Source organism: Dipodomys spectabilis, unplaced genomic scaffold (genome assembly GCF_019054845.1).
Source record: "Dipodomys spectabilis isolate Male_0828 unplaced genomic scaffold, ASM1905484v1 ptg000050l, whole genome shotgun sequence".
NCBI classification, from domain to species: domain Eukaryota; kingdom Metazoa; phylum Chordata; class Mammalia; order Rodentia; family Heteromyidae; genus Dipodomys; species Dipodomys spectabilis.
Genome location: NW_024870727.1, coordinates 9,205,962 through 9,230,030, shown reverse-complemented (window position 1 = coordinate 9,230,030; position 24,069 = coordinate 9,205,962). Strand labels below are relative to the sequence as shown.

General features: G+C 39.9%; 1 protein-coding gene across 3 annotated transcripts; it reads left to right on the top strand.

Moving 5' to 3' along the window:
- Positions 1 to 446: 446 nt before the first annotated feature.
- Mynn (myoneurin) lies at positions 447 to 19,803 on the top strand. 3 transcript variants are annotated; one of them, XM_042678848.1, is made up of 8 exons: positions 447 to 585; positions 2,713 to 3,009; positions 9,140 to 9,930; positions 11,269 to 11,428; positions 13,944 to 14,122; positions 15,076 to 15,159; positions 16,963 to 17,049; positions 18,586 to 19,803. In XM_042678848.1, exons 2-8 carry the CDS (start codon positions 2,744 to 2,746, stop codon positions 18,846 to 18,848), a joined length of 1,830 nt encoding a protein of 609 aa, XP_042534782.1. In that variant the 5' UTR covers positions 447 to 585; positions 2,713 to 2,743; the 3' UTR covers positions 18,849 to 19,803. The 3 variants fall into 3 exon arrangements, with proteins under 3 accessions (XP_042534782.1, XP_042534783.1, XP_042534784.1); XM_042678849.1 differs by lacking the exon at positions 15,076 to 15,159 and having other exon boundaries at positions 451 to 585; XM_042678850.1 differs by lacking the exon at positions 447 to 585 and having other exon boundaries at positions 2,793 to 2,879.
- Positions 19,804 to 24,069: the final 4,266 nt, after the last annotated feature.

Genomic DNA, 24,069 nt, shown 5'->3' with positions numbered 1-24,069 from the left:
GACTTCTATCACCAGGTAAGGGCATCTTGGAAGGTCAGGTGCTGTTGGCTGGCGCAAACAAAACCCAGAGGGTCCTATGAGTTTTGGGATACGAAAACGGGGAAGAGGCGATGGGTCTCAGCGAGTACAATCTCCACGGCCGCGGGCCAGAGTGCACAAAGCAGCAGCTTCCACGGGGAGGGGCCAGAAGCTGGGGAGGAAGACGGGACGAGACCAAGAACTACAAGTCCCAGCATGCACCGTGCGGCGCGGCTCCGGAAGAAGCCGGCTGAGCGGCAGGACCGGGAGAATTCGGGCCGACCGGATCGCTCAGCGTGAGGAAGACGGTGCGGTGCGGCGAACGATCCCTGACTTCTCGCACTTCTGATGCCCGCTGTTTCGAGGGGACTGTAGTATGCTGGAGACGCGCAGCTGTGCCGGTGGCCCGGACCTGCCGGGGCTCCGGAGCGTCCTAGATCGCGGCGAGGATGGAGCCGGATGTGACGTCGCCGGGAGGCTGGAGGGAGAGGCGGAGCGTGGCGCAGTGACGTCCTGCCAAGATGGCGGAGAGAGAGTGAAAGAACTGGTTCCTCTGGGCGGCTACCGGTGAGTGCTGACTTCATCCCTGGCCCCGTCTTCGCCTGCTCCAGGTTCCCGGCCGTCCGAAGGCCGGCTCCTTGGAGTTCCAGGGCGGGTCGCGGCGCTGGCGGGAAGCTGAGGTGAAGTAGCCCCGGCAATGGCCCCGGCCACCATCTCTGCCGTGGGAATTCGCGGGAGGGAAGCTGGGAGGAGGACCGGGCCGCCGGGGCCGGGAGGGCCTGGCTTCGGTGGTCGCCCTCTGTTGCGGCCTTGCGTGGAGAGCCTGGGTTGGGGACGTGTGGCCTCCGGACAGGTGACAAGGGGGTGTGGCCTCCGGACAGGTGACAAGCGTGTCAGGGTGGCCTCCCGGCCGGTGCCAAGGAAACACTAGGGAGGTGAAGGGAGAAAATTTGGCCTCTTCTGAGCAGGGGATTAGGGCCCGGGGTGTGACGTCCTCGCTGGTGACGAGGGAGGGGTGTGTGTGGTCTCTGGGCAGGTGACAAGGGAGGAGTGAGGTCTCTCCCCTGAGCTGGTGACAAGGGAGGGGGTAGGTCTGCTCGGTGGAGTGTAGCCTGCCCTCAGGGCAGGTGACTGGGGAGAAGGAGGTGTGACCTGTGGCCTGTGTTGAGGGAAAGGGTGCCGCTTCCAGGCTCGACAGAACCTTGGGCAGCCCAGGCCCAGCACCTACATTCCCGCTTCCCCGCACTCACCTCGTGCTTTGCAGAAACTGCTAGGTGGGAACTCACAGGTTTTAGTGATTTGAGAGGAAGTAGTACTGTGTTCTCACCCCCTTTCTGTTCCAGAGAGTCATCTCTTAAGTGGTTTGTTGTCCCTCCTCCCTCTGCACATCTGCCTACTTACCTTGAAAGTTTGAGAGTTCAACTTAAAAATGTCCACCCTTCAAAGGTGCAATGCCTATATGTGCATCTGGTAATTTAAAATAGTATTTACTGAAATGAACTCCAGGAAATGAACAAGAGGGTTTTTCTTTTCTTTGTTGCATTCTGTTTGTGTTATTTGTTCGTTTATCTGTCTTTAGGAGGATAATGGAGGGACCAAGAGTGAACAAATGCAGCAGACACTATGCTACTAGACACAGTGCTACAAGTGAACTGCAACTTGTGGGTGGGGACAGGAGGGAAAAACTGGGAGAGAGGGAGGGGAGGGGTAACATTGTCCCCCCAAAAAATGTACTCTTTGCCTAAGTTTTTTTTTTTATTTTTTTATTTTTATTTTTTTGTCGGTCATGGGGCTTGAACTCTGGGCCTGGGCACTGTCCCTCAGCTCTTCAGCTGAAGATGAGCGCTCTACCACTTGAGCTACAGCGCCACTTCCCTCTTTACCTAACCTAACCTAACTTTACATACCTGTAAGCTCTTTGTACATCACCTTCATAATAACTATATATACATGCATGTATATATGTACATCTCTGTGCGCACACACACACACACACATAGTCCTGGGCCTGGCTGAGCTTTTACTCAAGGCTAGCACTCTACCACTTAAGCCACAGCACCACTTACAGCTTTTTCTGTTTACGTGGTACTGAGGAATTGAACCCAGGGCTCCATGCATGCTAGGCAGGCAACTCTACTACTAAGCCACATTCCCAGCCCTACATTATTTTTTTGATTCCACCCTTTTTGCAGCCCACAGAATTGTTTTATTTACTGTCATTTATTGATGTGTCCTGGGGACGCATGTCCATGGTGTCCATGGTGAAACAAAAAGAAGAGAGGCACTTGGATTTTTTATTTTTTTTTATTATTTATTTTTTGGGGGGTCTGGTCGTGGGGCCTGAACTCTGGGCCTGGGCGCTGTCCCTCAGCTCTTCAGCTCAAGGCTAGCGCTCTACCACTTGAGTCATAGCGCCACTTCTGGCTTTTTTCTTTTTGCTTATGTGGTGCTGAGGAATTGAACCCAGGGCCTCAGGCATGCAAGGCAAGCGCTCTACCACTGAGCCACCCTCCCAGCCCCATGGATTTTTTTAAATGATGTGTAGTTGATGATGATTTTTGGAGGGGACAGAATGAAAGCTAACTATTTTTCATGTCATTTCCTTTGTTTTTTCTCCACTTGCTACTCCCATGCCTCAATTGCATTTGATGAAAGCTTGTGATTACTGATGTGCTATTTCTTTATGCCTTTTAGGTCAAGAGTAAACTTGCATTCTGATATCAAAATGCAGTACTCACATCACTGTGAGCATCTTCTAGAGAGACTGAACAAGCAGCGGGAAGCTGGTTTTCTTTGTGACTGCACTGTGGTGATTGGAGAATTCCAGTTTAAAGCACATAGGAATGTGCTTGCCTCCTTTAGTGAGTATTTTGGTGCGATCTACAGAAGCACTTCTGAGAACAATGTTTTTCTTGATCAAAGTCAGGTGAAAGCTGATGGATTTCAGAAACTGTTGGAGTTTATATACACAGGAACTTTAAATCTTGACAGGTACAGTATGCTTTCTTTTTTGTTCAGTCATAGAAGGTAGTCAAGCTAGAGCCAAGTAGAATTGTATTTTTTTTTTTTTCATTTAGTCTCAGACTTCAAATATTTATACATTGTTTTAATAAACAAGTATCACTGATTTGGGATGAAGAAATGTTTGGTAAGCACAAAAAGCACATTGTAAACAGTAAGAGTTGTGACACATTTATTTGCTAAATCAGAGCCTTTGATAACAGTATTGAGAGAATTCCAGTTTGCCATTATGTTTTGATTGTTTCATTCTTCAAGAATTCTCCCTTACACACACTTTCTCCCTTCCCCCTCTCTCTTTTTGGCTGCATTGATACTGGAGTGTGAACTCAAGACCTCTAGCTTTCTAGGCAGACATTTAACCACTTGAGCCACACCAGTAGCCCTGTTTTCTACTTCTTGTAAAGTGGTTAGAATGAAGATGGAGAAAGAAGGAAAACCCTCTGGGCTCTTAAAAGGATGTTTGCATTGCCAGCCTTAAATAGCTGTTTGTAGAACTCTTCCTGATTTTGATCTAGAGAGTAACTATATTTCAAAATAAATAACAGTGTTTGTTTACTAATAGATATAAAAAAAAGAGGTAAGTACCTGAAATTCTGCCACCCACTGATAACCACTGTTACATAATGCTTGTTAATTCAGAGGTGCTGTTGTGCTTCTGACCTTAACAAGTCAGTTCTAAAGAGACTGATAATGCCACACTGTTTCTTCTCTATATAATGAATCATATAATTAAATTAATAGCAACACATTCTTACTTGTAAGAGGAAAGTAAAGATAGAAGATTAAAGTAAAGAGAAATGGAACCATTTATGACTCTCCTCTTTCCTCCATCTCTTTGGGAAGTGAATTTTCAGATACAGAAGATTGGGACTTTGGAATTAAACTTTACCTGCTAGTCACTGTCTCCTTGAGCCTCTTTAGGCCTCAGTTTCACTCTCTGTTAAAAAAAGAAACAAAAAGATAAAATTAGAAAGAGATGGATCATACCTATAATCCTAGTTACTCGGGCTAAGATCTGGGTATTGGGATTTAAGCCAGCCTGAGCAGGAAAAAAAAGCTACAAAAACAAAACAAAACAAACAAACAAAAAAAACTGAAAAATGGAGCTGTGGCTCAAATGGTAAAGTGTCAGCTTTGACTGAAAAAGCTAAAGGGTAGTGCCCAAGCTGATTTCAAGCCCTAGTAACTGCACACAAAAAACAAAATTCACAAACAAAAGCCTAGATGGTAATAATTACCTTCATGTTATTGTAAAGATTAAATGGGCCGGGCACCGGGCACGGTGGCTCACGCCTATAATCCTAGCTGCTCAGGAGGCTGAGATCTGAGGATTGCAGTTCAAAGCCAGCCTGGTCAGGAAAGATGGTGAGACTCCTATTTCCAATAAACCACCAGAAAACTGGAAGTGGCACTGTAGCTCAAGTGGTAGAGCACTCACCTTGAGCTGAAGAGCTGAGGGACAGCGCCCAGGCCCAGAGTTCAAGCCCCACAACCGACAAAAAAAAAAAAAAAAGATTAAATGGGGACATACTTGAAAACCTCATGTTGAAATTAACAGTAGTTTCCTTTGGTTAGTTTCTTCATGGATATTTCTTAGAAAAGTGAAGGGATAAAAAGAAACATCTTGACATTGTGTCACCCACTGATAGTCACTATTAACATTTGGATGTATAATCATACTTTTCCAGTAGATCTCCTCTCCTTTTGTATTGCTGCTGATCATGAGAATGCAGTTCTTTATAAAGCTAGAATCAGGATGATTTTCCTTTCTTTTTTTTTTGGGGGGTCCAGTCGTGGAGCCTGAACTCTGGGCCTGGGCACTGTCCCTCAGCTCTTCAGCTCAAGGCTAGCGCTCTACCACTTGAGCCACAGCACCACTTCCGGCTTTTTTCTTTTTGCTTATGTGGTGCTGAGGAATCAAACCCAGGGCCTCAGCCATGCAAGGCAAGTGCTCTACCACTGAGCCACCTTCCCAGCCCCGAATCAGGATGATTTTCAAGCCTTATACAAAGGAAATGTTTGGCTCCAGGCATGGCTTAAGTAAGTAGCACACGTCACAGAAGGCCCTGAGTTTTTAATTTTTAGTACCCCTAAAAAAAGAGATGTTTTGGAATTACTTAAAAAATTTTTTTTGATGGTCCTGAGGCTTGAATTTAGGGCCTGGGCTCTGTCCTGGGGCCTCTGTATGCTCAAGGCTAGCCCTCTACCACTTGAGCCACAGTGTCACTTCCCACCTTTTCTGTTTATGTGGTACTGAGAAATTGAACCCAGGGCTTCATACATGCTAGGCAAGCACTCTATGAATAAGCCACATTACCAGTCCTACTTTGAAATTTTGATACAGTGAAATATTGAAGTGAGTCAGTCTGTGTAAGTTGATTAAAGAAACAGCACTGTAATAGACTGAACTTGTATGATAAATAATTTAAATATGCTAAATAGCTAATTATGCAAGTACCTCTGATCTAAGAGTATTTATAATATGTAATAGAAAGTGGCCTCAGAACAATGAATTTTAGTTGACTTTGAATTTCATGGGTTTTTCTTTCTCAATGAACCCATTCAGGAAAAAGTCTTACTGATATAAACCCACATCAGTGCATCTTCCTTTGTGCCATCATACAAAGAACCAATGTGAAGAAGAGCCAGGTGTCTTGTTCAAACTTTTTTGGTGCATGTTTTTCCTGGCAAGCTGAATAATTAGTTGTAAAGTACACCCAGGAGAGTAAGACTTATACCAAAATAAAAAGTAACAAAACAAGCAGATTAATAGAAAATTAAATTGGCTTAAAGTCAACATTTTATGATCTTAAAGGCTAAATTTTTCTGGAACCCAGAGTTTTGTGTGTGTTTATATGGGGTTGGAGTGCGGCTTAGTGCCTTCTGCCTGCTAGTCAAGTGCTCTATCACTGAGTTACAACTCCCCTAGTTCATTGATAAGGATTATAATAGATTTCATAGGCATGTTCTGAATATTACTGGAACTAATCCATTAAGGAGTTTAGCATATACCTTGCAATATATAATGAAATGACCTTCAGTGACTCTTCAAAAGATGAAAACAAGTTTGAAAACACTAAAATGCTTATAAACAAAGATCAGCTAGTGAAATAAAGAAGTGCTGATTGGTTCTGTTAACTGTTAGTGAGATTATAGAGTATGTGTAAAGTAGTTTGTGTTACTCTTTCAGTATTGAACAATCAATGTGACTTAATTGTTGGGTGTGTGGGGGGGGGGGGGTATTAAAGGCTATCTAATTTTTTTCTTTTTGTTTGTTATGGGGCTTGAACTCAGAAACTGGATTCTACCACTTTGAGCCACAGTGCCACTGCTGGTGGTTTTTGATACTCAGCGCCACTTTCTGGTGGTTAATTGGACATGAGTCTCATGGAACTGGGCTCAGGTGGCTCACACCTATAATCCTAGCTACTCAGGAGGCTGAGATCTAAGGATTGTGGTTCAAAGCCAGCCTGAGCAGGAAAGTCTGTGAGCCTCTAATCTCAGAAAACTGGAAGTGGCGCTGTGGCTCAAGTAGCAGAGTGCTCACCTGAGCTGAAGAGCTCAGGGACAGGGTCCAGGCCCAGAGTTCAAGCCCCACAACCAATAAAAAAAAAAAAGAAAAAGTCTCATGGACTCTTCTCCCTGGGCTGGCTTCAAACCAGGATCGTCAGATCTTAGTCTCCTGAGTAGTAGTGGGATTACAGGTGTGAACCATCAGCTCTGGGCTAAGGTAGCTAAGGCTACCTAATCTTGTTATCTGTTTGGTGGCTTATTTAATAGAACACAAAGTATAGATATAATTTGAGACTAACATCTTGGTTAAGTAAAAGCATAAATTTGATGTTCACTATAGGAGTGTCTCGCTTGTTGTATTTTTAAATAACAATGTAACAAAATCAATAAATGCATAGGATAAAATGTTTTTAGATAATGCTGTATATATGTAAGAAAATTTGGTATAAAGTAAGTAAGAGGGTTGGGAAGGGGCTCAGTGGTAGAGTGCTTGCCTTGCATGTATGAGGCTCTGGGTTCAATTCCTCAGCACCACATAAGTAGAAAAGTTTGGAAGTGGCGCTGTGGCTCAAGTGGTAGAGTGTGAACCTTTAGCTGAAGAGCTGAGGGACAGCACCCAGGCCCAGAATTCAGGCCCCACAACCAACCAAAAGAAAAAAAGCAAATAAGATTATTTTAATATGTTCTTGAGACATTTGCGCAATTTCTTTGCAAATACAGAATTAAATTGACTATGAAGATTCAGATTCATGATTTATTTTAAAAATGATAGTCAAAGGCCAATAAAAATAATATCTTAGGCAGTATTATTTAGGAGAGTTAGTTGCTGTGTGATTTAGTTAAGGACTTAGGATAGGTTTTCACAAGAAAATAAAATATTGTAAGCTTGTGGGTGGTTACTAAATTAGCCTGTGAATCTACTAATCTATAATGAGCTAAAAATAATTGTAACGAAAGAGATTTTAAGAGCTATCATACTAGGTTAAATAAGGAATCACACAGTGGTACTGGAGGAAAGAGGTCAACATGGAGACATACTGGAGGATACTTTTTGAGAGCTTAGAGGCTCATGATGCTAGCTATTTTTAAAATTTCATTACAAATTTTAGCATGCATATAAGAGAAAAGGGAGTTCAATATCACATATCCATTTATGTGTACAGTTTTTTTATTTTTCATTTTTGTTTTTGGTGATATTGGTGTTTAAACTCTACCTCAAGCCTACTAGACAGGCACTGTATCCCTTGAGTCACTTCCTCAGCTCTTTTGCTTTGGTTATTTCTCAAACAGGGTCTCAAGTTTTTTTCTAGAGTCAGCCTGGACCATGATCCTCCTATTTATACTTTTGGTATAGCTGGTATGAACCACCACACTATTTGTTGAGATGGGGTCTTACTATTTCCCAGGCTAAGTTCAAACTGTGGTAACAGGATAACAGAAGTGAGTCAGCTGTGCCTGTCCCCCAAATTTTTTCCCTTTTAAAAAAAATTAATATTATAAACACTACATCACCAGCTATAATTAAATCCCTTTTGTTCTGACTTAAAATGAAAAAGGAAGATAGAGATTGTCTTAGACAATCACATATCTGAGGAAAATGGCAGGTGTGGGAAGGTTACTTGAGGAGGGGGCGTATGTGTCTCTGTGTTTGAATCTGTCCTCGAAGTGGCCATTATTAATAATTTTATACATAAGAAAATTAAGACCTGTGATTTTTGCCTTACTGTAATTAGTTCAGCTAGAAATGCCAGAGCCAACACTAGATTTATCATCCTTTTTCTGTATTGTAAACTTAGAGAACAGGAACTATTTGATATTTAATTTCCCTCCAAGTATAATACACAGCACAATGTGCAATAACTATTGGCTACAATGTTGAATAGCATGGATTGTCTTTCTGTATTTTTCTTAATGTGGAAAACTTTCCAGTCCATTTAGGTTGAGTATCACCAAGAAATGGGAGAGATTGGGAGAAAGATTCACACATTCTAAAACCTTGTCTCCCTAACTATGATCCCCAGATCCAGGGCACAGGGTTCACCAGAAATGAAGACACTCCTTTTCTATCACACACTTAATGAATTTGAATCTTCATTTAATAAGATCTTTGAGTGGTTCACATGCACAGAAATGTTTGGGAAGCCCAATTCAAAGCCCTCTCCCAAGGTAGCAGGGGAAATGGTAGGAAAGAATTTTCATTAGACTCTTCCTGTTGCCTATCTAGAAAAAATTGGTTGCTGTCTGAAGAGGCTTCAGGAAAATGAGAGAAAACAGTGAGTTGCTAACAACAATTTATGTGTTCAGTTTCTTTTTAAAACAGCCAGAAAATGTAACATCATATTTTTCTGTAATAGTTCATTACTGCTATGAATAGGCATTTTTTTTTATCTTTTTAGGTTCTGTAAAATTGGAGATATTTGTCTAAACTTTAATTCTGACAGAATTTAGTTTTGTACCTTTGTTAAGTTACACCTTGTTTATCCTACTTCATTAGGTCTTTAAAATACATGGAGTCGTATTTTCAGCTCTATTATCAAAAAGTTTTTCTTTGATCAGAATATTGTCATTTAGCCTTTTTTCCTTACAGTTGGAACGTTAAAGAAATTCATCAGGCTGCTGATTATCTCAAAGTGGAAGAGGTGGTAACTAAGTGTAAAATAAAGATGGAAGATTTTGCTTTTATTGCTAATCCCTCTTCTACAGAGATATCCAGTATTACTGGAAACATTGAATTGAATCAACAGTCTTGTCTTCTTACTCTTCAAGATTATAATAATCGGGAGAAATCAGAAGTATCTGCAGATTTAGGTCAGACAAATGCTAAACAAGGGGCTTTAGCAAAGAAGTCATCTCAAACTAAAAAGAAGAAAAAAGCTTTTAATTCCCAGAAAACAGGACAGAATAAAACACTGCAATATTCTGGTGACATTTTAGAGAACACATCTGTTGAATTCCTAGATGCAAGTAAATTGTCCTCATCTGTAGTCGAACAAGTTGCCCAAAGAAATGATCGTTCAGAACTTGAATTGACATCAGTTGTGGAAAATACTTCGCCGGCACAAGATACTGTTCAGACTGCTACAGTGAAACGGAAACGTGGAAAATCACAGCCAAATTGTGCTCTGAAAGAACATTCTATGTCTAATATAGCCAGCATCAAGAGTCCTTATGAGGTAGAGAACTCTGGAGAAGATCTGGATCAGAGGTACTCCAAGGCCAAGCCAATGTGTAACACATGTGGGAAAATATTTTCAGAAGCCAGCAGCTTGAGAAGGCACATGAGAATACACAAAGGAGTGAAGCCTTACGTCTGCCACTTGTGTGGAAAAGCATTTACACAGTGTAACCAGCTGAAAACACATGTAAGAACCCACACAGGTAAGACTGGTTTGTGGGGAAGATGTGATTGTTTTATACTCTGTCTAAAATAGTTTCATGGTTTTGTTCTGGGGATTTAACCTAGGACTTGGAACATGATATTGCACTCTACCACTAAGGTAGAACCTCAGCCTAAAATACTGTTTTTTGTTTTGTTGCTTATGGGGCTTGAACTCAGGGTGTAGGCACTGTTTTTTAGGTTGTTTTTTTTTGCTCAAGATTAGTGTTCTACCACTTTGAGCCACACCTCTACTTCTGGGGGTGATTAATTGGAAATAAGAGTCTTATATGGACTTTCCTGTCCAACGCTGACTTCAAACCGTGACCCTCAGATCTCAGCCTCCTGAGTAGCTAGGATAACAGGCGTGAGCCATGAGTGCCAGGCCCTAAAATACTGTTGTTGTTTTTATAGAGTTTGGTAGCACATGTTGTTGACTACTTATGACCAAAATTTGCCATTCTTTTATTCATAAAAGTATTTCAGCATTAGACACTTGAAAATTTGTGATTACAAACCAAATATTAAAGGCTGCGGTATTGTTCATTGTTATGCAGATCCTAATGCATTGCTCCTTTATATCTTATATTTTCTCTCAAAGTATGTGTAAGCTTTCTAAGTATTTAACAGATTACAGTTATAAGAGAAAATATAATTACAACTCAGGCCAATTTTCACTAATATTAACATTTCTTATTACATGCTTCCTCAACTGTTGGTTTCTAAATTATACATAACTTCTTTTCTCAGCTTCTGTAGTTTTATTTTACATGTTCTTTTATATGTTCTTTTTTATTTTACAGAGTTTGAACACCCATAGGTACACTTAAGATCTATGTTTTTAGATGCAATACACTTTTTTTAAATCATTGGTTACTTTTTTTTTTTTTGGTCGGTCGTGGGGCTTGAACTCTGGGCTTGGGCACTGTCCCTGCGCTCTTCAGCTCAAGGTGAGCACTCTACCACTTGAGCCACAGCATCACTTCGGGTGTTCTAGTGGTTTATTGGCGATAAGAGTCTCACGGACTTTCCTGCCCGGGCTGGCTTTGAACTGCGATCCTCAGATCTCAGCCTCCTACGTAACTAGGATTACAGGTGTGAGCCACCGGCGCCTGGCTATTGGTTACTTTTTACTATTATAAATTGAGAAACAATTTCTCTTAAGTCTTCTAATGTTTTCAAATAGTTTAGAAATAGATCTTATTTGCAGTTGTTCCTAGCACTTAGCATTTTCTGAATATCCAAACTGGTACTATTGATAACCACTTTTGAAAACCTATTTGCCCTTAGCAATTGAAACAGAATTTTTCCTCCTTAATACAAAATTTCTTGTTTGTTAGGTGAGCGGCCATACAAATGTGAGTTATGTGATAAAGGATTCGCTCAGAAATGCCAGCTTGTCTTCCACAGTCGTATGCACCATGGGGAAGAAAAACCCTATCAATGTGATGTTTGCAATTTGCAATTTGCAACTTCTAGTAATCTCAAGATTCATGCAAGGTAAACAAAAATGAGCCATTTGACCTTTAAGTTTGTTAATCATCATAGTCTTCTGAACATGCTACTGTATCTGAATTCAGGATAGTAGAGTACTGTATTCTTAGCACATTCAAGGAAACTGCAAGCCACAGCATTTGGAGGGGAATAAGCAAGAGATGGGGAAAACTGGAAAATAAGACCATAATGGTAATAGGGTGCTTGGATGGGACAAGGGTTTCTTTTTGTTGTTGTTGGCAGTTGTGAAGCTTTTCCTGTTAAGATTGAGAAATAAGTGATATGATCTCATTTGCATTTTAAGATGCTCAATCGTTCTGACTGTTATATTAGGAAAAGGCTTTAGAATTGTCAGAGTGGAAATAGGGTGGCCAGTTAGAAATCAATGGATAAAACCTAAGTGCAAGTGGCCTGATGGTTGTTCAGGCATGGATGATAAGTACTAGACAGGTTCTGGATACATTGGAGAGGTAAAACTGATACTGACAGATTGCTTGTGGAACTAAATGAAAGAATAAAATAGTGATTTCAAGCTTCAGGGCCTGAAGAATTTGAAAACATAGAATTACCATTTCCTGAGACAGGTTTGTGTGTAGAGCAGTTTTAAGTTGAAAGGTATGATTTTATGCAATGATCAACATGTACTCTATGTCTTGATGTCTTACTTTCTGTTGCTATGTCTAATTACCTGAGAAAATCAACTGAAAGTAGGAAACATTTATGTTGTCTCACAGTTTCACAGGTTTTAGTCAGTTCATCAGTTGGCTTTGCTGTTTCTAGACCTCTGGTGAGGCAGAGTGTTGTAGTGGAGAGGACCTAGTAGAGTGAGCTGCTTAACCTTGGGGGCTATAGACAGAGAGAGAGAGACAGAGAGAGAGAAAGGGGCTGGGGGAGGGGGGAGAAAAGGCTAACCTCAAGACAGACTCCAATGGCACAACTAGATCCTATCTTCTAATTTTCGGGCACTTCCTAATAGCCCATCTGATTATAAACCCATCCACGGATGGGTTCTGAGTTCTGAGTGTGTAACTCAGAAGTAAAGCAACTTCCTAGCGAATGCACAGTCCTGCCTTCAAACCACAGTAACACACACACACACACACACACACACACACGCACACACACGCACACACACGCACAGCACACACATATTAATTTTTAAAAAGGAAAAAGTACTTTCCATAGGGACAATAGGAAAGATCTCCCGAGGGCACCTCAGGAATTGGCGAGATCTTATCCATCACAGGCTCAGGGGTGGAAAAATGTAAACTTACTTTGAAAAGAGAGTGTTAGGCACCCAAGGCAGGGCTCTGGGATTCTTTACTCATATTCACAGTTCTAGCACTGCTCAAAAATCCAAGTCCAAAGTCTCTTCTAAAACTGTACACACACTAGTTGTGAACACCTGTAAAAATGAATAATTTACTTACTTCCACGGTACAATGGCACAGGGTAAGGATTTTCATTTCAAATGGGATGAATAGAATATCAAGGTAGGACCAAAGATGGAAACCCTTCAGGTATGTGAGACTCCAACACTGTCCACTTCCTGCCCTTTTGGCTTTACCTGGAAGTGTGGGTGGAACTCTTTATGACCCCACAACTTCACTCTGAAAACTAGCACTATGTGGACTCTGCCAAAGTCTGGCACCAGTGGGAGCAGATGCTAGTTACTGATTTTCAATTTTTCAGAGAGAAATAGGAAGCAGAATTTCACCTGAGAGGAAGTGCTAGCAATTTGAGGAAGGATTTTTTGACAGATGAGCATGAATAGACAACAGCAATTTTAGTATCAGGTATTCACTGGTAAAATAGAAAAGATTTTGGCAAAACTTCAGTTTAACTCATCTCAGGGTTTGTTGTTGTTAGGTTTTTTTTTTTTTTTTTTTTGGTGCCAGTATTGGGGCTTGAACTCAGGCACTGTCCCTTATCCTTTAGCTTTTCCTCTCAAGGCTGATGACCTGTCACTTGAGCCACAGCTTTATTTCTGGCTTTTTAATGATTAATTGGAGATAAGAATCTCACAGGCCTGAGGTAGGTGGCTCACGCCTGTAATCCTAGCTACTCAGGCTGAGATCTGAAGATCATGGTTCAGAGCCAGCCTAAGCAGGAAAGTCTATGAGACTTTTATCTCCAGTTAACCATCAGAAAACCAGAAGTGGCACTCTGGCTCAAGTGGTAGAGCACTCACTTTGAGTGCTCAGGGACAGCACCCAGGCCCAGAGTTCAAGTCCTGTGACTGACCAAAAACAAAAAAAGAATCTCACAGACTTTTCTACCTGGGCTGGCTTCAAACCGCAATCCTCAGATCTGGGCTACCTAGGTAGCTAGGATTGTAGGTGTGAGCACTGGCACCCAGCTAGAATTAATGTATTGATGATAAAACATAGAAACAACTTCATCTTATTTCAAACTGAAAAGATAAGGTTTAATAAAATGCTATGAAAAACACTTTCTGTAGATCAACCTCCAGATTGTTTTGCTTACCAGACTCTGACCTTATGTATTTATTTACTGATAGGAAGCACAGTGGAGAGAAGCCATATGTTTGTGACAGATGTGGACAGAGATTTGCCCAAGCCAGCACACTGACCTATCATGTCCGCAGACATACTGGAGAAAAACCTTATGTATGTGACACCTGTGGGAAGGCATTTGCTGTCTCTAGTTCTCTTATCACTCATTCTCGAAAACATACAGGTAAGAGTTTACCATGGAGAAGCCGATTGAAGTAAAGAAAGTTGTAAATAAAAGCAGAACTGGATCTTTACAGAAGGTAGATTATTGACTTTTGAGGTTAAATATGTTTGTACTTTTTAAGGCTGTCTATGGTTTTCACATAAATATTAGATGCAAAAACAGACTTGTTTTCTAGAGTACAAGGTAGGTAAAAAAATTTCATTATGTAACTTGAATACATTAAAATTAGATAATTTTGCTACTGTGTACATTGCAGTTAAGACTTGATTTAGGATTTTAGGAAACCTTAGCCTCTTGAGAATTTATTTCCTTTGGGTACAATTGTAGAGTGAAATTTAAAGGTGGATGATGCATTCTGGTGAAAAATTGACTTTGTAATTTATTATGACCTTTCCTGCACAGACATTCCAAAGGCTTGCAACTTAGATGAGTCAGTGTAAATGATCAGGTTTGAAGCAAACCTGAGTCTTTTTTTTTTTTTTTGGTAGGGTAGACTTTTAAAATTATAATATTCCTTAAATGTTCATTTTCTTTTTTAATAATGCAGCAGATAGCAAGATTTGAAATACGGGGTCTTGGGGTTAGGAGGGAAAATCTTGGAGAGAGTGAGGGAAGAAGCTTAACCATAATTCCTCTGTATGCCACTTTTATATAATACATTTTTTTTTAAGATTTAAAATGTGGGTTAATGAATTTAATGTGCTCTTAGTCACATACAAATTCATTGCCTAAGTCACCTCTACGAGAAGAGACTTTCAGGAATTTAGTTTTAGCCTATGAAAAGTTTCCGGTTATAAACAGTATACTCACTCATTTAAGATGGATCACTTGAGAATACCTCTAAAATACAGTAGAATTTTCAATTTAAGTATATTTTAAATAGCTTACTTTAGTTTATCTGTATATTATATTGGTATAGTACACCACTTGGATATCTTTTATTTTCCATCTAGGTGAAAAACCATACATATGTGGTATTTGTGGGAAAAGTTTTATTTCCTCAGGAGAGCTCAACAAACACTTTCGATCCCATACAGGTCTGTGTTTAGGGAGAACGTATTATTTTTTGTTCTCTCTTAATTTCCTTTTATATAAACCTTGGCTTTGAAACCATAATGGACTATATGGTATCTAGTCATAACTTATATGTACTAGTATTTTACTGTGTAATATCAACTTTTTATTTGATTATTTTGTTGTGTTTTTATTTTTTATTTCAAGTACAAGTTTGGTCAAGAATTGTGTAGCTATTCTAAAAAACATAACAGTTTTTTAAACAATTTGGATCAAACTAGAGATATATCAAGAAATGAAAAGGAATAGTTGGGTATGATGGCTCTTACCTATAATGTCAGTTACTTGGGTGGTAGAGATCAGGATAATTGAGGTTTAAAGCCAGGCGGATCAAAAAGTTAGCAAGACGCCTTCTCAGTCAACAAGTTGGATTTGGCAACTCATGCTTGTGGTCGAAGCTTCAAGGGAAGCCTCTGTAGAATGATTGCAGTTACAGGCCGGCCCCAGGTAAAAATGCAAGACCCAATCTGAAAAGTTAAAGCAGAAAAGCTGAGGACACGGCTCAAATTGTAGAGTACCTGTCTGACAAGCATGAAACCCTGAGTTCAAATCCTAGTGCTACAAAGGAAAAAGAATGGAATGGAAAGGAAAAGATAATATTAACTTACCTTTGCTTTCCTCCTTTCCTTCTTTCCTTCCTTCCTGTTTTTTTTTTTCGGGGGGGGGGGGGGGCAGTGGTCATCAGTTATGGGGCTTGAACTCAGGGCCTGAGTGCTTTCCTTGAGCTTTTTCACTCAAGGCTAGTGTTCTGCCACTTTGAGCCACAGCACCACTTCTGGTTTTCTGGCAATTAATGGATAAGAGTCTCATGGACTTTCCTGCTCAGGCTGGCTTTGAACCATGGTCCTCAGATCTCAGCCTCCTGAGTAGCTAGGATTATAGGTGTGAGCCACCAGTCCCTGGCCCAACATCAACTTTTCTTATTAAACTTTTTATTTTCACTTGGCAACTTCTGCATTCTCATGCTCCTTGGATCTTCAGCATTTTTTGTTTTGTTTTGTTTTTCCCCAGTGCGAGGGGTCAAAACCAGAGCCTTATGTATTTTAGGCATATATTTTATTACTTAGCTATATCCCTAGCCAGAGTAGTTTTTAGTTAAAAAAAATTATATTGTAGCATGTCATTTTTAAAGGATGTTCTAATTTGTAAGATACCTAAAAGTAGAAGCTAATTTTTTTTTTAAAGTCGGTCATGGGGCTTGAACTCTGGGTCTGGGAGCTGTCGCTGAGCTCTTCAGCTCAAGGCAAGTGCTCTACCACAGTGCCACTTCTGGTTTTCTGGTGGTTAACTGGGGATAAGAGTCTCACAGACCTTCCTGCCTCGGCTGGTTTTGAACCTCAATCCTCAGATCTCAGTCTCCGGAGTAGCTAGGATTACAGGCCTGAGCCACCAGCACCTGGCTTAAAATTATATATTTTTTCTAGCTCTTTTAGCCAGGGTCTGAGCATATAATTGATACCCAATAAGTATATGATACAAATAAGAGAAGGTTTCTTTTGAGCCATCTTCCCAGCCCAAGGAGTTTGTAAATTTCAAAACATGAAATTGAACATTTTCCCTGAAATTGGGATGTGCTTTCTATAGAGGAATGAACACCTATATGAACAAGACTTCTCATTTCACTATGTTTAACCAAGTAATAAAAATGTGAGTTTGAAACCAAATTTAAATAATATAATTTTTGCTTCATGTTCATAAACACTGATATTTTGCCTTGGCCAACAGCTTTTAAAATTAAGTTTTAAACTTTTTAACTTGTTTTTCAGGAGAAAGACCATTTATCTGCGAGTTGTGTGGAAATTCTTACACAGATATTAAAAATTTAAAGAAGCATAAAACAAAGGTCCATTCTGGTAAATGTCTATATATTTTTAAAAATGCGTTATTATCATTCATGCCATTTGAACTGTAAGTGTTGAAGTGTAAAATTCTAACAATTTGCATTCTGTGTCTGTGTTTTATTCTCTCTTTTCTTTTTTGGCTGTGGGGCTTGAACTTAGGAACTGAGCTCTGTCCCTGAGCTCTTTTGCTCAGGCTAACACTCTACCATTTTGAGCCATAGCACCACTTCCCATTTTCTGGTGGTTAATTAGAGATAAGTTTCACGGAGTTTCCTGCCTGGGCTGGCTTTAAACCACCATCTTCAGATTTCAGCCTCCTGAGTAGCTAGGATTAACAGGTTTGAGCCACCAGTACCCAGTGTGTATCTGTATTTTCAAACTGGACATACACAAACAGCTTCACTTTTTTTGCTAGGCTAGCACTCTACCACTTGAGCCGTGGCATCACATCCAGCTTTTTCTGTTTATGTGCTAGTGAAGAGTAGAACCCAGGGCTAATAATCTATTCTTTTTTTTTTTAAAAAACATCACATGTACAAGTGTGGTGGTGCACATATGTAATCTCATTCCTCAGTTGGCAGAGGCAAGAGGATTGAACCATATACCCTAGTCCTTATAGGTTTGGGTTTTTTTTTTGTTTTTGTTGGTCATGAGGCTTGAACTCCAGGCATGGGAGCTGCCCCTCAGCTTTTCAGCTCAAGGCTATCACTCTACCACTTGAGCCATAACGCCATTTGGTTTTCTGAGTGGTTAATTGGAGATAAGAGTCTCATGGACTTTGCTGTCCAGGCTGGCTTTGAACTACAATCCTGAGATCTCACCTCCTGAGTAGCTAGAATTACACACATGAGCCACTGATACTTGGCTTTGAGAATTAGAATTTTACTAAAGCAAATACGTGTTTTATTTTTCTGCTTTTGTTTTTATTAACATATAATAGTATGAAAGGGAGAATTTCACCGGCACATTTCTATGCATGTGTACACTGTAACAAGTATAATGAAGTCATATGAACACTTTGGAGTTACAAGAACAAATAAAGCTAGTGGAAACTGAACAGTTCATCTCCAGTTATGATAATTGCTTCCTGCAGTACAGAATTTCTCACCCTGGAGATAAGTTCCTACTTCTGAACTTGAATTCATAGATTACTGGTGGCTATTTATAAAAATATCCAATGAACAAATAGTATTCATTTGATCTATCACTGTTCAGTACTTTGAAGGACTTAGGAAAGTATAAACATTTATACTAGTTGAAGATTTAATGTTTAATAGCAGTGGTGCCACAGAGTAGAGCATGAAATTTGACAAGAATGCGCTAGATAAAAAGTTCACTCTGGTCTGGAATAATTTATTTTTATGATGGAATTGGTGAGTGAACCCATCCTTGAGACCCAGATTACCCTAGGCATATCAGTAAAAGAAACAGCTTACACTAAGGTGTTGAGGTTGGAATGTAATTTCAGAGACCTGTGAGTAGATTAGTCTACTTCGGATGTTTTATTTTTAAAGATAATATAACAACATTTTCCCTCTTCCATTTCAGGTGCAGATAAAAATCTAGATTCCAGTGCTGAGGATCACACTTTGAGTGAACAAGATTCCATACAAAAAAGTCCTGTGTCAGAAACTATAGATGTGAAGCCTTTTGATATGACTTTACCATTAGCTCTTCCACTTGGGACAGAGGACCAGCACATGCTTCTTCCTGTCACAGATAACCAGTCTCCTACATCAGATACATTGCTGAGGTCTGCCATGAATGGGTATTCAGAGCCACAGTTGATTTTTCTACAACAGTTATACTGACTTTGTGAGGAACGGGGAATTGCTAACACATGGTCTGGTGGTATACATAAACATCTCTGGATATATATATGTATATATATATGTATATGTATGTATATATACATATATTAAATTCCATTCATTTGCATTATGATCTTTTTTTTTTTTTCATTCACCGAAGTAAAAACAGCTGAGGCTGCATTCTAACTGCAGTGCTGGTTTTGATTTTTGGCTTTTATGGCTAAACAGTACAGTTTTTTAAGGAATGAATTATACCATGGTAGCACTATTTTGGGTGAATAACTTCTCTTTTAAAGCTGCCTTAACTGGGTTTTTACTTTGCATTTTAGAATTGCCCTTCAATTACTGAAGTAGAATCTCTTATATAGTTCTGTGGGATTTTTATTTTTTTGTCTCCATCTGTGTTGCTGTTTGTAAGTCTCATAGGCCAATGCATAAACTCTGGGGACAAAATTTGACATTTCTGTGAAAATTTAGGTACTGAAAACAATAGTGCTATTTGTCTTATCAGTATATTCCTTTAGAAGTAACTTTTCTAAATGAAACCAAAAGAAATGCTTCCCTTAAAACTAGAAAACTGTATATAAATTTTTGCTCATTTAGAACTCAGTATTCTGGAGAAAAACAGTGGTCAGTCGGGTCAGTATTTTTTATTTTAGTTATTTGAGACTATATTTTTAAAATAGATACTTGGTGTTTTTATCCAGTCAAAAGACAGTTTCAAAATTTGATTCAGTTTATATTTTATTAGGTTTGTAGATTATTGGAAATGAGGAATATATACCGAGTTTTGAAAATTTTTTGATAAGCCTATCATATCTATTATGCACTTTTAAAAAATTCTAAGAGGAGTTTTTCTAAATAGAAAATGCATACTAGAAATCACTTGTCTCCTAAATTTAATACGTTATGTTGCATAGTCAGAAAACTTGTCCAGTATGCCTGGAGACTTGGGTTCAATCCCCAGCATGGGAAAGCAAACAAAAAATGAAATAGAGAGGTAAGAAACTAACTTAATTTTTATTATTAAACATTTTATACTTGAGTTTTCTATACACTTTGGGTTTTTAAATTTTGTAACTAAACTGCAAACTTTTAGTTTTCACGGGGCCCTCTTCCTTCCAAGGGAACATAGGAAACTTAATGGTATCCTGATACCACTACTCTTCCCACATACTAATTTATTTCGCTGCTTCATCTTTAGCCATTAATTACCATGTTTCGTACAGTTTTCATAATGCTGATCAGACACCATGGTGACATTTCTACAATAGTTGTGGCTTATTTATTTTTGAGTTTTAAACTATATAATAAATTTAATGTGTTTATTGCTGTATTTCTTTAATTACAATTTTCTGTATTTGGGAGTCAAAGTCATAGGAGCCAGTTAGAAGAAACAAAACATTAATTTTGTAAATTAGAGAGATCTTTCACCTCAGCACATGTAACATTTTCCTGCTCACAGCTGGGTGTTCTACCACTTGAGCCATACCTCCAGCCAACACACAGCACTTGAAATCTGGGTCTGGGCGCTGTCCCTCAGCTCTTCAGCTCAAGGCTAGCGCTCTACCACTTGAGCCACAGCACCATTTCCAGCTTTTTCTGTTTGTGTGGTGCTGAGGAATCAAAACCAGGGCCTCATGCATACAAGGCAAACATTCTGCCACTGAGCCATGTTCCCAGCCCACACAGAGTGCTTTTGCAATAAATTGCCACCAGTATAGTTGACTTGAAGAAAGTTTGAAATACCACCTTTGCATAGTACAGACAACAGAATTGCACAATTAAGAAAGGTATACATGTGTACTTAGTTAAGATACTGGGTTAATGTTTTTTAAATGTTCAGGCTAATTTACTCTGGCTTAAAATTCCAAAGGAACTTACTGGAATGTAAAGATAACTAATAGACTAAACTTTAAAAAAAAAAAAAAAAAGTCTTATCAAAATGAGCCAGTCACCAGTAGCTTACTCCTGTAATCCTAGCCACTCAGGCTGAGATCTGAAGATCATGGTTTGAAGCTGGTCAGGGCGGAAAAGTCCTCCTGAGGACTCATCTCCAGCACTATGGCTCAAATGGTAGAATGCTGTCTTGGAGCACAAAGAGACTTAGGGATAGTGCCCAAGCTATCCAAGCCAATTTCAAGGCTCACAACCACTACCACCACCAACAAAAATATGTATCAGAATGGAAACTTAAATAATCCAAGCATCTTCAGTCAAAAAACTTTTTTTAAATACTGCTACATAGGAGTGCTGGCACATGTCTATGATGCTAGCACATGGGAGGCTAATGCAGGAAGATGAGCACTTAAAGCCAACTTGGCATCGTAGATGACTCAAAGTAAAAAAGCAACTATAGTGATGTATTGTGTGAAGCCAAGAGGTCCCAAATTTCCTATATTTATCCATAAATTATTTTCAAAACATTATTTTTAGTATTGTTCGGTAGAACTGGAATAGCTAACATAGTTTTTTTTTTTCTTTTTAAACACTTCTGGGCTGGAAAGGTAACTCAGTGGTAGAGTGCTTTCCTTGAATCCATGAGGCCCTGGGTTCGATTCCTCAGCACCATATAAGCAGAAAAAGCTGGAAGTGGCGCTGTGGTTCAAGTGGTAGAGCAACAGCCTAGAGCTGAGAGCTGAGGGTCAGTGCCCAGGCCCAGAGTGCAGGCCCCACGACCAACCCAAAAAAAAAAAAATCACCTCTGCTTAGCTAAAAAATTAAAATTTACATAGCTTCAGTTATCTTTGTTATCATCTGCCCTTCCAGAATTACATGAAAAGAAAGCCTAGAGACTAGAGTGTCTTATTTTTCCCTTAATAACGTTCAGATGTTTTAGTTGTACTTGATAATCATTCTAGTCCCACAATGGAGCATTTTAGTGAAGTTTTTCACATTTTTACAATGAAGCGTTCTGGAAAATATTTTTCATTATTTAAATATAATAGAATTTCTGAAAAATCTTTTTAGGATGCTGAATAGCTTCCTGAGGAATTTCTAAATGAACTTTCTCTTGTATTTGGATTAGATTACTCTTGCTGTACTGTTAGGGTATAGACATTATTTATTCTAGAGCTGAGGATCAAACTCAGGGCCTTGGCTTGCCAGGCAAATACTCTTGTACTGAGCTAAATCCACAACCCCAGGGTGCAGACTTTAGAAGGAAGTCATGGGTTACATATAGTAGAGTTTTGCTATAGATAGTATTTGCTTAATGTTTATTTCACAGGATGGTTTTGTAAATATATTTTTTTGTTATAAAGGTGATGTACAGGGGCTGGGAAGGTGGCTCAGTGGAAGAGCGCTTGCTTTGCATGCATGAGGCCCTGGGTTCGACTCAGCACCACATAAGCAGAAAAATCTGGAAGTGGCGTTGTGAGCACTAGCTTTTAGCTGAAGAGCTGCCCAGGCCCAGAGTTCAGGCCTCATGACTGACAAAAAAAAAAAAAGTGATGTACAAAAGTAGTTACAGTAATGTAAATCACCCCTTTCACACCACAGGGTGAAAGTGGCACTGTGGCTGAAGTGGTAGTGCACTCACCTTGAGCTGAAGAGCTCAGGGACAGCGCCCAGGCCCAGAGTTCAAGCCCTACAACCAACCCCCCCCCCAAAAAAAAAAAAAAAAATCACCACAGGGTTTTATAGACAAAAGAGATTTGTGTGTGCCTGTCTTGCCCTATCCCTGAGCATTTTTGCTCAAGGCTAGCCCTCTACCACTTGAGTCACAGCTCCACTTTTGGTGGGTTTTTTTGTTAGTTAATTGGAGAGAAGAGTCTTATGGACTTGGCTGAACCATGTACATGCTGGAGAAGCTTTGTTGGCGATTTCAATGTAAACCATAGATTGAAGACTTCTTGGTTGTGGGGCTTGAATTCAGGGCCTCCGTGCTGTCTCTGAGCTTTTGTGCTCAAGGCTAGCACTCTACCACTTTAAGCTACAGTGCCACTTCTGTTTTTGTTTTTTTTTTTTAATTTAATTTTTTTTTTGGGGGTCTGGTCGTGGGGACTGAACTCTGGGCTGGGCACTGTTCCTCAGCTCTTCAGCTCAAGGCTGGCACTCTACCACTTGAGCCACACAGTGCCACTTCCAGATTTTTTTTTTTTTTTTTTTTTTGCTTATGTGGTGCTGAGGAATCGAACCCAGGGCCTCAGGCATGCAAGGCAAGCGCTCTACCACTGAGTCACCTTCCCAGCCCGCCACTTCTGTTTTTTGAGTAGTTAATTGTCTCACAGGGATTTTTCTGCCCCAAATGCTTTCAAATCCTTCAAATGCTTCGGTCCTCAGATCTCAGCCTCCTGATTAGCTAGGATTACAGGCGTGAGCCACTGGTACCCAACTGTAGAAAACTGAGGGGCAGGAATTACATAGCCATTATCTCCTGAGTAGCTAGGATTATAGGTGTTAGCCCCAGCAACTGGCTTAAGCAGGGGGGGGTGTGTGTGTGTCCTTAAAGGATGATTGTTCTAAAAACACTGGAAGAAAGTTTTAAAGTTATGTATTTACAGTATTTTTATGTACAGAAAAAATTGAGCCTTTTTCTTTCTGGCAGTACTATGGGTTGAATCAGCCTAAACTTTTGGGTTGAATCAGCCTAAACTTTTGGTAGGCAGGCAGTCTATCACTTAGGTCACTCCTCAGCCCATTTTGCTTCAGTTTTATTGTTTATGTCTTCAAATAGTTGGTCAAAGTGGTTTCAATGTAACATGTCCATTGTGTTTATAGCACATCTTGGTTGGTCAGTGACAACCTTTTCATCATTCTTCTCCCCTACCTAAATTATTTTTCAAATAGAGTCTGGCATTTAAGCCTGGGCTAGCTTGGACTGCAATCCTTTTTATGCTTCCCAAGTAGCTATGATAACCAGTGTAAACTGTTCAATTTTTTTTGGGTCCGGTCGTGGAGCCTGAACTCTGGGGCTGGGCACTGTCCCTCAGCTCTTTAGCTCAAGGCTAGCGCTCTACCACTTGAGTTACAGCGCCACTTCCGGGTTTTTTCTTTTTTGCTTATGTGGTGCTGAGGAATCAAACCCAGGGCCTCATGCATGCAAGGCAAGCGCTCTACCACTGAGCCAACTTCCCAGCCCCTATGTTCAATTTTTATTGGTTTAGATAGGGTCTCTGGAAACATTACTTTTCATCTCTACCTCCTGAGTAGCTAGGGTTACAAATGTGAGCCACTATGCCTGGTGGAAATGTTTTTTTCTACAGAACATATACATTCT

Excerpts from the sequence above, each read along its gene's own strand:
- Mynn (XM_042678848.1), top strand. The coding sequence starts at position 2,744 with ATGCAGTACTCACATCACTGTGAGCATCTTCTAGAGAGACTGAACAAG. Across the intron at positions 14,123-15,075 it reads TCATTCTCGAAAACATACAG|GTGAAAAACCATACATATGT; the intron begins GTAAGAGTTTAC and ends TTTTCCATCTAG. Across the intron at positions 15,160-16,962 it reads ACACTTTCGATCCCATACAG|GAGAAAGACCATTTATCTGC; the intron begins GTCTGTGTTTAG and ends CTTGTTTTTCAG.